General features: G+C 43.0%; 1 protein-coding gene and 1 long non-coding RNA gene across 3 annotated transcripts in view; one reads left to right on the top strand and one right to left on the bottom strand.

Moving 5' to 3' along the window:
* Window positions 1-6,697, bottom strand: part of LOC127576288 (uncharacterized) — a 51,101-nt gene extending 44,404 nt beyond the window's left edge. Inside the window, exon 1 of one of the 2 annotated variants that reach the window (XR_007957207.1) lies at window positions 6,627-6,697. This is a non-coding gene — a long non-coding RNA (uncharacterized LOC127576288). Of the gene's footprint in view, window positions 1-3,876; window positions 3,963-6,626 lie in introns of those variants that run through there. The other variant, XR_007957208.1, reaches the window with a different exon arrangement.
* A 181-nt stretch (window positions 6,698-6,878) lies between these two features.
* LOC127576287 (NALCN channel auxiliary factor 1) overlaps window positions 6,879-14,273 on the top strand; it is a 650,923-nt gene continuing 643,528 nt past the window's right edge. Inside the window, exon 1 of the mRNA XM_052026774.1 lies at window positions 6,879-7,621. Coding sequence (XP_051882734.1) covers window positions 6,899-7,621 — 723 coding nt within the window. The 5' untranslated portion in view covers window positions 6,879-6,898. The remainder of the gene's footprint in view (window positions 7,622-14,273) is intronic.

Genomic DNA, 14,273 nt, shown 5'->3' with positions numbered 1-14,273 from the left:
TTCTGCTTATATTATAAGCTTGAGGTATTGTGTTCTATCTTTCAATTAAGCAATTATCCACATCTTGAACCTTTTGACTATTGTTGTCAACCACTGGGATAGTGTTTATTTTACTCTATCATCAACAGCATTTTCAGTCATTCTATTGATATTTTTCGGTCTCTTAATAGCTAGTTTCATCAATTCAATGAAATGGTTTCACTGTTGGTCTCCTTGCTGATAGTATCGACTCCTTGACATCTATTAATTTAAACAGATTTTTTTTTCTTGAGTATTTACACCAGCTCTCAGTAAATACACAAAGAGATAGATCTATGTGGTACAAATTTCACAATTCTAACCCGTAACATACCAAAAAAGTGTAAGAAAAAATGTCCCCAGTGGTTGACATTCACTGCAAAAGCAATGGCTTCACAAGAAAACACAGAAGATTGTGGGTTATTAATCATTATAAAAGAGAACTCTAACATCCAAGGCAGAAGGACAACCATAGCTATTGATTTTGAAACTGAAAAAAAAGTTACCAGGAAAACCTTCTGCAGAGTCTAACTAGTTACACAAGATTCTTCTTTGTGTTTACATTACTATAGAAGTCCCATATGCTGCCAGATTCAATGTAATAATACTCCAACAAAAGTGCATTTTCCAGAAGCATTTAACTTCTTGATTGATAATGAATGCCAGAAATTCTTCATAGCACACACTGTAATGACTAATCAGCTTTAAAACCACATCCCCTACTTCTGCAACATACTCCTATCTCTAAAGTGCAGCACAAAAATCAATTTGACCATATTGGCTTACTGTGCTTACCCAGTCCTGAGACTTCACATCCCCAAATTCAGACAATGCACAGCTTTCACACTCCAAGTTCAAAGTGTTCATATGCTCATACACTCGAGTTTGGAGAATGCAAAACATTCATGCCCATGAGTCTGGGAAATGGACAGCCTTCACACTGCTGAGCTAAGGGAATTCATAGCATTCAAGCCACTGAGTTAAGGGAATACATAACACTCCCAAACTTGAGTTCAGACAATGGCAATGTGGAAGAATCAGATCCCTTGGGAACTTCCAAAAGATGATTGGATTAACTCCCCTGGTTGTGAGGTGGCACTGTTGCATAAAGGCAAACCACTCCTTGGCTACTGTAAAATTCTATGCTTCTATTATTTACCAACTATCTGGTCCTGTTAGAGCTTTGTTACATTGGTATCACCTTTTTAGCTATGCTTGATGATGCTCCCGTTGTCTTCCTTATTGCTGCAGAGTTAACTTCCTTTCATGATGTTAATTGTAGAATGAGAGAAATTACAAGCTGTGAAGTTACAGGTAATAGTGAAATATGATTCTGTTGGTGGCTGTTGGCTCACAGTGGCTCAGGGATATTCAGTTTTGAGCTTCCAGATGTAATCTGAATCTATCCTATTTAGGGATGTGGTGGTGCCACACACAATGGAGATATCTCCTCCATTTGATTGTACTGGTCTTTGGGCAGACCACCACATGATCTTTCTTCTCATTCTTCACACCAATAATTGAATTTTGACTATTATGACTGCGTTTTTCACCGTCCTCTTTGTGTCCTTTTGAAGTTTGCAACAATCCAATTCACTGGATTTGAATTCACATTTCAAATGGTGTCTGTTGCTTGGAATTTGACATTATGCTCTGTAAATCCAAGTCCAGGTTATTAATGCACAACAAAAAAAATGTAGTTGGTCCCAACATTGACTAAATGAATGTCTGTGTTCTCCACTGCTGTTCAGAACAGAAGAGCACACTTCTCACAAGAGAACTGGTCAACAGTACTCACTACTTTCAGTTCTTCATATAATTTTGTATCTATTCAAAAATGACAAATTATCTCTGCAACCTCTTTAATCCCATTGCCTTAATCTTGAGAATAATTCCATTCAAATTTTTTTTAATAGATTAAATATACAGTCTCTCTTTCTTTTATCGTAGCTCATTTGGGAGCACTCCAAGTTAGAAACATGAGTTCAAATCCCACTACAGGAATTAAAGAACAAATCTAGGATTCTTTTTAATAAGGTGTGGGTGTTGCTGGCAAGAGCAGTATTTATTGCCCATTCCTAATTGTTTTTGAGTAGGTGGTCTTGAGCCAACTCAGTCAATAGGGTGTGAATAATACCCCAGATGGTTTTAGAGTCCCAGAATTTACATGCAATGTCTTTGAAGGAATCATGATGTATTTGCTTTCAGGATGATGGGGAAATTGCAAGCAGTGAAATTCCCATGGATCTACTGCCCTTATCCTTCTAGGTGGTCAAAGTCATGGGTTTGGGACGTGCTGTTGAAGAAGCCTGGGGGAAGGGTTGCTTCAGTATATTTTGTAGGTGCATTCAAGGCAGCTGCAATGTGCCACTCATGGAAGAGATAAGTGGTGAGGTGGATGATTGGGTGTACACATTTAAGAACATCAGCATCAGCACCAGTTCTGTAAAACACCACTTTGCAAGAGGCAAGCAGCAAACTGGTGTAAATCAAAGAGAAAATGGGAAAAGTGAGCTTCAGGCTTCACCTCCCAGCAAGGTACACAGGCATTGACAATAATAGTTTCAGTTCTGGGGAAGGTTGGTTGGGGGGTGGGGTGGCGGGGGGAGAATGTCACTGGGTCTTCACGTTTCCAAGACATATCTACAGATGCAAGAAGAATTCACATATTAGGCCAGGACAAACTTTAATCAATGTCCCTTTGTTCACATAAGTTGCTGAGCTCTGATGCTCCTTGTTTATACTACCTACCTGGCTAGAAACTTGACTGCGTTGCACTGTTTATTTCATCACCATGTTAATTAAAATGCAATTTCTCCTGAGCAAAACATGACAATGATCATTTCTGAATCACTCTACGTCACGGCGGAAATTCAACTGGACAGTAGAAGTTGCAATTGTACATCCAACATGACTTCCATGTCAGATGCTATTCCCTATGAAATGCACCTCAAACATTTTGTTCTAGTGAGAAGACGAGACAGGGGGCTCGCTGATCGAAGGGTAATGGAAAGTAACATTTGTGCCAAACAAATGTCTGGCAATGACCTTCTCCAACACGAGAGAATCGAACCACGTCACCATCATTATCCCAAAGGTCACCACTGACCAGAACCTCAGATGGACCAGCAACATAAATACTGTGGCTACAACCGCAGGTCAGAGACTGGTATCCTGAGGCATGTGACACATCTCCTGACATCCCAAACTCTTTCAACCCTCTACAAGGCACAGGTAAGTGGGTGTAATAGAGGGCTCTTCATTTGTCAGGATTAGTGCAGCTGCAACACCATTCAAGAAGCTCAACATAACCCAGTACAAAGCAGCCGGATTGAGTGGTATGCCATGCATCACCATTCATTCACCTTTCCAACCCTAGGTGAGCCGTATGAATCATGTATAAAAAGCAATGTTGTTACTCTTCCAGGTAATTCCGATGCCACCTTTCAAATCTGTAACTCTCCGACGAGAGACGACGGCAAAAGGTACACAGGAACCACCACCTGCAGGTTCGCCTCCAAATCACAAACCACCCTGACTCGAAAATCTATCACCGATCCTCCGTTGTTGCTGGGTTTGAGTCCTGAAACTCCCCACTCAACGGCGCTGCGAGAGTACCTTCACCAGAAGGATTGCATTGGTTCAAGAACCGGACTCACCTACACCTTCTGAAGGGGTTAAAGGAAGGGCATTAGATACCCGCATCCCAGATCTAACTTGGTGCGGGATACGTGAGCAGATTCCTTCGACTCAGAAAGCCATTAGACTTCATACTGAGTGGGCCGGGGCCAGGGAGCCATCGACACAGACGGCGGGAAGTTGTGACTTCCGTACTCTTGCAGGAGTCTTGAAACTTACCATCACCTCCGCTGAGAAATGTCAGCAGCTCCTGTAAATTCGAGCCATGTCCACGACTGGACATTCTAATTTACATTTCACTGCCGAGTACCATCATTGCCATGCTCTAGTAATCACAAAAAATGTTATTACCGTCTGCAATCATTGCAAAATCTATATAATATTCTAACCACTAGAGGGTAGTGTTGGGCAAATTGTAGTTTTACCTTTCTGGAAAGGTACTTGAGAACAACTCGCCTGCCTCATGCCTTATATTTTTCTTAAGTTTATGGAATGATGCTTCGATTCCAAATTTGCGTGTTGACGCAAGTCGGCGTGGATTTAGTTTTTCAAGCAACATGTGAATTCTGGATATTTCAGGGAGTTTGATCTTATTTGAATAGTCAGCGTGGATTTTGCCGTTTCTGAGGGATCAGTAGAAATTAGAATCACTCAGCTTTTGGCAGTGTTGACTCTCGCTGATTGTTTGACTCAAGACCCAGTGTTTACTGCTAGTCCCATAAATTAAAAAAACATTGCCCTGGCGGTGTCGGCTTCAGGAGCTCTGCACTGACAAGTGTGGAATCCCAAGATGTTTTGAACATACAAACAAGACTTCTCTAATACTGATGTATTTCACCTTGACGGTTTTCCCCACCAATCATGCAGAGTACGCTTCTGACAAAACACTTCGCTTTATTGAGTTGGCTTATTCCTTCGACGTCCAAACAACTGTTGCACATTTGTTCGTCCTGGGAAGCATTTCTTGCAGTGTGTGTGTCTGTATATGTGTGTGTGTGTGTGTGTGTGTGGGGGGGGGGGGTTTGGAAGAAACCACGTAGAGGCATTTTTGTTTCTTCTGCCATTGTTCCTCAGAGAAGGGTACTGTGTGGCTTTTTAAATCTTCCAGGGTGTGTAGCTGAATGGAGAAGGTGCCGCGGAAGTACGTGCGGTGTGTATATTTACTGCAAGGAGCTTGTTAGAAAATAGAACTAGTGGTAGGTGTAAGAGCTGGGAATGCCTGAGATGGTGTGAAACAATGCATCGGGCAATTGAAGGAGGGGGCAAATTGCAACCGGAAATGGATGATCAAGTCCAGCTGCGGCTTGGTGGGAGCATAGAGTCGGCAGGCTCACAGGCAACACTCGGGCATGAAATCTGATTCGGCTCTTTAGTGCAGCCCTGCCCGGGTTAAAGATCCCAGGATGGAATGTAAGGCAGGGGAGCTTGTTCCCGTCAGCATTTTATTTTTCAATAACATAGGAGCGTTGCTCCATTTTGCCTCCTCCTCGACGGCAGTGACTACACCTGAAAAATACCCGTGCAACAGCAGGCAAGCACTTTAGGACGTTCTGGGCTGGCGGCGATGGAGAAGTTAACGCCTTTATCTTTCGCCGTTTGGTTTTGCAAGTTCAAGACAACCATTTTATAACATTTTTTCTACCTTTAATGCAGTTTGCCTGCGCGCTAACTAAATGAGCATGGTTTGAGATCCCAGCATTGTTGCACAGGATTCCCCCAGCTTTCCTGGCTCACAACAAGTGACTCGTTCGAGGAATTCCCACCCACGGCACAATTCCAGCTTCGCGCTGCCCAAACATATCTGGGGAGTTTCTGCTCGAATCCTGCAGCCCAGCTGCAATCTAGAGTCTGCGGGTGGTTTTGTATCGGCGGTGCTGCGATGTTCTCTTTTATTTTTTTTTGTAACCGCTTGTCAACGTGGAAAGGAAAGCCGATGTGCAGGTGCAGATTGGGAGTTAAGTCCACGGCGCACGATGGAGGGAAGCTGCACTCCTTGGGTTCCAGAAACGTGCAGGAATACAGCACCCCAATCTGATCAGTAAATAGATCGCACTTTGCAACAGCTGCTGCTGTGCTTAAAGGAACCCGCCCCCCCTCGCTCCCTCCCTCACTCCCGAGCCACCTCGGGTGTGTTAAATGCACACTCCGAATTGATTAGAAGCCGCAGTTTCAGATGTACACTGCAGCAAGAATTTGCACTGCAGCAGGGCTGTGCTTAGTAACGGGCGGCTTTCAGAGGGTTGAAGTTTGACACCTATGTGCTTGTTCTCATGGGCTCACTGTCTGGATTTCTGCATTGGTACTGAATACGCAGAGGGGCGCGGGGGGCTCCGTAAAACATTGCTGCTCCTCTCGCCTCATGCTATTGCGTTAGTCAGCGACCGGAATACATCTCCTAACTGCAAAACACGGAGCGGATGATCGCCGGCTCACACGCCGCAAACGCCAAACACTGATTGAAGGAGGAATCCGAAGTGCTACTTTTTTTGTGTATGTTTAGCTCTTCGAAACTTCGCTCGAGGATCTTTGTGAAAATAGCAAATAGCAGCTCAGCTGTGCATGGCTGTGCTGCGAGCATCGCTGGAACTAACCTGGTGTATAAGTAGATGCAGTGTTGATGTGAAGCGGCAGTGTGGATGTGAGCCTCCCTCTCCCCCTCCAAGAACAGGCAGCTGAATGTGCCAGGATGGAGCGATCTCGGAGCTGGGATGACGCAAGCCACCGTCCTCAACCGCAACCCCCACCCCCGCCCAAAAATAAGAGGTGTTTCTGGGCGAAGATGGCCGCAACTTACATCCAACATGAAGATTGTGGCGCTCCAAACGCCAGGGCTAGCCACATTTCGTCGCCGTCAAGAGAAATACTTAAACTTTTTTCAGCTTGCCTTTGGTGAATCCTTTGATCAGATGCTGGCGGTGAGGCTGGTGCGATCTGAATTTGCAGAGAGTGGATAGAAGAGAGAACCTTACCGTCGCCAGGAGCATGCTGTCACCCAGAAGTAGGTTTTCCCCCGGAGAGTCATGGATAGGTCTGATGTGACCGTGTCTGCTTTCATCTGCCTGCTTGCACCGATTGGATGGCAACAGTTGACCATTCACGGAGAGTGAGAGGCACATCCAACCCAAGCAAACGTCCAACAGAATAGCAATCAAGCGGATCCAGAAAGACAATCCCAGTCAATGTATATTGGGGCAAAGGATCGCTCGCTGTGGAGGCAGCCGGAGCTGCACTTGCCCACAATATGACCAAGGGCGCTTGGATGTGTCGGCAACAAGATAACGGATTAAAAATCTGGTATGTCCCCCGACAGAACGACAAACCCTGCACGGATTCAGAACGGGCCCAGAAATGGCGACTGTCCTTAGCATCTCTGTTGTTTTTTACGGTCCTTCTATCTGATCACTTGTGGCTGTGTGCGGAGGCGAATCTGACCAGAAGCAGGGACCAGCAGCAGAACACTTCAGCAGAGCCGACGGGGGGGAATCATTCACTTTCCCCCATATTCTCCAGAGCTGATCAGGCAAGGAGCACCATCAGCAGTGAGAAACGTGCTTTTTTTCTAGGTAATGCCACTACCAGACCTATCTGCCAACTGGAACCGTGTTCCTCACATTATCTCTCTGAGCAGTGTGTAAGTATTGAAGATGCTGAGTCTGTCTGCGGCAGCGTGAGTGAGCAAGCGAGCGATGGATCCCCACCGCCGTCGTTCAACAATTTCCACCTTCCCTTTTGTGAATCTTACACCCTTTCGGAACTGTTCGCCGGGATGTCGAGACCAGAGGGCTCGAACTGCGACCTGAGCCTTGTGCAGGACGGCGATGCCACAGTTTGCGTTCAGTGCGTTGAGATTTATCAGCGGTTAGACCAACATGCCCAAGAAAAATACGAAGAGTTCCAGAGCTTGTTTCAGAAGTATTTGCAGTCGGGAGAATACTCTGTGAAAAGTTGCATCGATGACTGCAAGGTAAGAGCGTTGACTTCTTATTCCCTGTATCTGTTGCTTGGCATCGTTGGAGATGAGGGAGTTGGAGAATCTTGCTGTCGGCATGGCGACGATCTTTGGCAGGGGTACGCCGGGATTCCTGGGCAAGGACGTTGTTTGGAATATGTGATGTATAGAGAACTATGTTGCTTTAAAAAGCATTGTGGCTGAGCGGCTTGGGTGGAGAATGGTGCTGGTGATTTTGCGCAGTTCTAAAGTGCAGACAAGTGGTGCATGTAAATGCCAGTCGATCTGGCTGAACATCTGGGATCTACTGGGATCTTGCCAGCTTGGCGTTCCCATTGAGCTACTGGTGGGGAGGGTTTGTGGAGAAGGTGGCACTTGTGGAGAAAAGTCTCCAACTACCTGGTGAGGTCTGAGTGGTTACTGGTGCCTCTGTTATATCCCGAGGATTAAGGAGCGTACGCCGGGTTGTCTCACTCTTCCCCCCCCCCCCCTCTCTCTCTCTCTCTCTTTCTCTCTCTCACTCACACACACACACACACACACACACACACACACACACACACGCAGTGGATGCAAATCGCACCTGTGCGCTTTCTAACTGGAATCGAAGTGTGCATTTAGGATGGAAGTCCGGCACATTCGCAAAGCGGAGTGTCGGATTCCCGAAAGTCACAGCAAATGTCATCTGTTTAGAAATAATAAACCCGCCCAATACTATCGTTCCCTCTTCTGTCGGCTCTTTCCAAGATTACTTATGCAAATATGTTGTGCAAATGTAAACAGGTAGGAGATTGAATTAAAAAAACGAATTTAATTAATTTCTTAATTTTAGTTGTACTTGTGCCTAACTGCCTTTATACTAATCCATTGTTAGATGAGTTTAAAACGATGAATATGATGTCTAAATCCAGCGTTATTAACGGAGTCTGGATGGGCGATGATATACGCCTTATTGAACTCATTATTCTCCTCGCATCTTCACATGCAGCCGAGAGTGATCATAGCATTTTAAGCTCGAGTATGTCGGCAGTGCTCTTAACCGTCGAACAGTGACAGACTTTGTCAGATCACTTGCAAATACTTGGGACAGGGAATCAGCAGGAGAAACTTTCATTTGTACTCATCATTCTTGTTCAACTAATAGATAAATAAATTCCGATACTGATATTGATTGAGACATCAGTCACCAACAGGGGAAAAGGTTGGGTTTCATATTTTTCATCGTTACAATATCTTAGGTAAAGGAGAAGCAGGCTAAGGGAGAAGATGGAGCTTCTAGAAGTCAAGGCAATGAAAGAAAGCGAGTAATGAGAGGGAAAGGTTGAGAAAGAGGGAGAGAGGTGTAGTGGGGCAGGGCGGAAGAAAGGTCAGAGAGGGAACAGACTTGGGAAGAACAAAAAGTCAAGTCACATTTCTACATATTAGTGTAAATAAACCGAACCCACGAAGTGAATAGCGCCAGTCGCTCTCCTGGGTGCTGAATCTACATGTCGCTTCAGGAATGACTTACATTGGTCGTCTTTCACGTAAAATGTTCAAATTTAAAGCAATCGCACTGATTTCAAAGGACAATTAATTTTACTTCTGTACTTACAGTACTGTGACATTATGCTGTTTTGGTGCTGGAAGGCAGACTTCACTTGTTCGCCAACGAAGGTATCATTCCTAAGTTCAATGATGTTTTGGGACAATGCATGATCAGCTTTCATTCATGCCCTCGGAAGCAACCAAACAAAAACTATAGTTTTTGGAGTTCTTTATTGATTGATTTTCTCTCTATAATGTTGTTGAATTCAAAACCAGCTAAATTTATATTTGGCACCCCATACTTTTTTGATCATGGAAAGTTAATAAAACCATATCTTTATTTTTTCTTATTTTCCTGCACGTTTTATTTCATTTTAAATTTTGTAAACAGATGTTAATGTAATGAAAACTTGTAAATCTGAATAAATTATGTAAATATGTATGTGTGGGTTCAACGTGAAAAGAGCATTGCACCCAGTCTACAATCTTTCTGTCGTATAGTTGAATAGCCTGCAAAATATCAGTCTGGAACTAGCTATTGTTCATTCTAGATGGATGGGAGGTCCAGAATGCATTCCGAAGTTCAATGATGTTTTGGGACAATGCATGATCAGCTTTCATTCATGCCCTCGGAAGGAACCAAACAAAAAACACAGTTTTTAGAATTCTTTATTGGGTTTTTTCTCTCTATAATGTTGTGAATATATGTTATTTTACTTCAGTTTATTATGGTTGACAAACACTTTTGTGATATTGTGATCATAAATGATAACATTGAAAAAAACATTTGTAGAAGTTCCTATTGCGGGGTTGTATACTGATATAGGACATGCAAGAAGAGCAATGTTATTTTTCCAGAACTAGGGAGGTATGTAACCATTTTGTGCATGCATGGTTTCCTTTCTCTTGCCCCTTTTTTGTTTGCCTGCAGAGTCAATGAGCAAACATTAATAACAAGGTTCGTCTTCTGCATGATTGATACTGTTTACAGAGATCTTTCCAACTAACGTTCAATAAACTACATCTTCTGAGATTGACTTATTGCACTGATGAAATTTGGTAATAATGTAGAGAACTAAGTGCTTTAACAAGCAAAAGGTATAATGCAATAGTGTATAATTTATGCCTACTATAACATGATTAACAAATCTTGCATATGAGATATTTCTGTTAATTATTTCTGTTAGCCATGTTAAAGCAGGTGGGACTTGGTAAAACAAGGCATTATGTCATTTTATTCCTAATTTAGATTGTAGAATGCCTTTTTTCCCACAAGATCTATTTTAGTGGCTTTTGTCCCTAATAGGACGGTCCTAATTTTAAATATGGCTTATATAACAAAAAGAAACAGAATTAGAACTAAAATTTCTACCATTTGTTCACAGCTAAGAAAACAGATTGCAAGATGCTTACTCTTATGGTAAAAATGGGCTGTGATATGTGATGCAATACTATAATCCCTTTAGTGGGACATTTTACTTATACTTAAGATTAAGGTTTGAGGATAATTGATGCCTTAGATATTGTGGTGCCTTCACTTAGTGGAACACTACAGGCTTTCTCTTAAGGGTCTTGACAGCCATGGAGATAGAAAACAGTCAGCAGCATTTAGGCACAGAGTAAACAACCTCCCCACACTTTTTTGTCTGCTTTTTTGCAGCTAGAACTTTATAGCAATTGCTTAATACTCACAGAATAAAGCATCCACTTAATCTCTAAACTATGCTGGTTTCAGCATTAATTGGACCCTCTTTTGTATCAGCCCTGAGGCATGGCTGATCAATCATTTTGGCCAACAATCCTGAGCCAGTATTTTCCCTCTTTCTACATACTGCTTTTCATTATTTGTTTACACTTTGTAAGTGAAATGTTCTGCATTTGTGACAAAGGAGCAGTGCAACATAATTACCCATGGCAGTAAACATGTATTCTTGGATTTTGTATTCATAGGGTCGAGTTTTAATTTGTCATAGCGATACAAATAGATCAGTTTGATATTCTGCTTTTGGTAAAAACTTTTCCTGTGGTATTGCAGCCCTGTGTGCCTGTCTCTACACAGTTATATATTACCAATTACACCTTCCACTCCATGAAAATGGAATATTGGGTGGAAGTTTGGTAACCTTGCACTTCCCATGGTCTGAATTCAATGCCATCTGGGATCCTCCATATTGGAATATACTACTGATGCACACAGATGTCTAGGATTGCCTATGAACAGTTATTAATTGAATGTGGTTTGCTGTGATTTATATGAGTGTTTTCTCGAATAAACCAATCACTTGTGGCAGAGGAATATAGGAAGAGGACGATAAACTCTCACTTAGCACCTTATACATACACAGTTAAATGGAATTTGCAAATACTCATATGACAGAGCATGTAGGAAGTGATTGAAATTGGACAACTGGAGGATTTACAAAACTAGTCAGTAATGGCATGTTTTCTTCTGTTGCACTCATTGGCCACATGGACCTTTGCTTGTTTGATAGATTTCCATTTGTTCATAGTATTCTAATAATGTGCAATAATTATTTGCATCTCCTTCAGCCTCATCATTTACTCCCACACTTACCTCTTTCCCATTCTTTTTATCTTGCACCGTCATCTGCTTTGTTGCTTAATTACTGCTGCTCTCCACCCAATCCAAAGAGCTTTCCTCTTGTTCTTTATCTGCCCTCACCTTTGCCTCTGCACTTCCAATAAAATGCCTCTTACTTTTTCTCCTACCAGATTCCTCCTTCTTCAGCCCTTTGCCTCTTCTACCTATCACCTCTCAGCTTATTACATCTTCTCCCTCTCCCCCACCCACCTACCATCCACCTCTCACCTGGACTCACCTTTCCCTGGCCTGTGTGTGCTCCTCCCACTCCCCCTGGCTTCTGCCCTCTTCCTTTCCAGTCCTGATGAAGGGTCTCGGCCCGAAACGTCGACTGTATTTCCCTCCATGGATGCTGCCTGACCTGCTGAGTTCCTCCAGCATTTCTTGTGTATTGCTCCAAATTCCAGCATCTGAAGAATGTTTTGTGTCTCTTACTCTTTCTTGTTCTGGTGTAAGGTCACCGATCTCAGAAGGTGACCTTCTTCCTCACTGCCTGACTTGCTAAGTTTTTACAGTATTTTCAGTTTTTCATTCCAGTGTCTGCAGTATTTTGCTTTGTGATCAATATTTGTTCTGCACCAAAATAATAAAGTAATAGAATACATTCACAGATTAAATAAATAATTACAAAGAAGAATAAAGCATGAAGGGTTGAATTTTCAGCATAGCAGAAATGGTAAGACAAGTTCAAACAGGCTTGATGTTCGATAGATTAAGCAGTAGGTTCATTTAAAATGGAAACTGGAGCTCTGCAACCACATAGGGAAATATAGTGAGAATTTTTAACTGATCTCTGTGCAGGATGCTGGACATCTGACTGAGGAGGATATTGTTGCTACTTTTATATTTGTGAGGTTAGGAGGAGCAGGAGAACTCTGCCAAGCTCTGAACATCCAACCTAGGCCGCAGCTACTGTACTCTGCTTTGGTAGAGATTGGAACCTGTACTTCATTCAACACTCAACTAACTTGCGTTCTTCGTAGGGGGGCAGGTTGACTGGGGGCAGAGATGGAGGACTGAGAACACAATAGTCCACTGTATTTGAACTCCAGCAGCTGGCTAGTGCCTTGGCAGCCTCCTCATCCCCAGAAATAGACCTGGCTTCCACCAGTACTGTGTTTATCATCTACTTTACTGTTCCGCTGACCAGAATCTGCTTAGAAGGAACATGAGCTCCCATAGCTAAATCATAGTAATTAGTTTATTATTGTTTTGATAGCATAGTTAATTGGAAAATGACTGAATATGCACGTTCAGTTAAGAAACTTAGTTATTTCTGTTTGAACGGGGAATTATCAAAGAACATAACGAAAGGTACTTGCATCATACTTAGTGCTAAATGTTAGTAGCAATGGCCTGTGACTTCTTGTGTCTGAAGGAAATGAGTATTTATTGAACACAAAGTTACTGTTTATGGTGGTTCAAAAAAACAGAACACCAGAAGAACTCAGCAGGTCAAGTAGTATTTGTGGAGGCAAAAGGTATGAGTTGGTGTTTCGGGCCAAGACCCTGCATCAGGACTGAGAAGGAAGAGGAAACATTACCAGTGTTATAGCAGTATGTGGGACAGAGGATGGTAGGTGATAGGTGGAACCAGACAGGGAGAGGATGCTGGGCAGATGAAACCAGGTGGGGAAAGGGGACTGGAGAGGTGAACAATGGCAGAAGAAAACAGGTGAGTGTGTGTGGGAGGGGAACACAAGGGGTGTGGGTTATATGAAAATGGATCTTCAATATTCATACCTTTGGGTTGTAAGCTACTCAGGTGGAATATGAGATGTTGTTCTTGCAATTTGCGTTTGGACTCTTCCTAGCGATGGAGAAGACTGAGGACAGACAGGTTGGTGTGGGAGTGTGAAGGAGAGTTAAACTGACATGTAACTGGAATCTCAAGGTGGCCATTGTGAGCAGAGCACAGATGCTCCATGAGTGATTGCCTAGTCTGTGTTTGGTTTCACTGATGTAGAGCAGGTCATATTGTGAGCACTGAATGCAGTAGACCAGGTTGGAAGAGGTGCAGATGATCTTCTGCCTCACCTGGAAGGGCTGTTTAGGAACCTAGATGGTGATGAAGGGGAGGTGAAGGGACAGGTGTCACAATTGTAGGGGAAAGTGCGGGGTGGGTGGGGAGGGATGAGTGGACCAGGAGGTCACAAAGAGAGTGGACCCTGTGGAAAGCAGAGAGGGTGGTGGAGTGAGGGGAAGATGGGAATAGTGGTCATTTCTTTGTTTATAATGGTTATTTGTACTTGATCACTATAAGCAAATATTGACATTGTATGAGGAATGGATTCGGACTACGTCTCTCATGCAACATTACACAGGAGACTGGTTATTCTTACAGTTGTGTGTTGAAATCCCTGCTCAATATTCAATTCTAATGTCGTTTTATAGAAGTTGATATTGAGCATGTAATACTGCTGGAAAAGGTGATGAAAGCTGATTTGACATCCATATGTAACTGCTTACTTGGTTCTTTTTGGCTGGGTCATTTCTGACTGTAAATCTTTGCCTATTCTGGAATATTGCATGAGAAAT

This window comes from Pristis pectinata, chromosome 11 (assembly GCF_009764475.1).
Source record: "Pristis pectinata isolate sPriPec2 chromosome 11, sPriPec2.1.pri, whole genome shotgun sequence".
Lineage (NCBI taxonomy): Eukaryota > Metazoa > Chordata > Chondrichthyes > Rhinopristiformes > Pristidae > Pristis > Pristis pectinata.
Note: the sequence above shows the minus strand (reverse complement) of the source record. Positions and strands in the feature narration are given on the sequence as shown.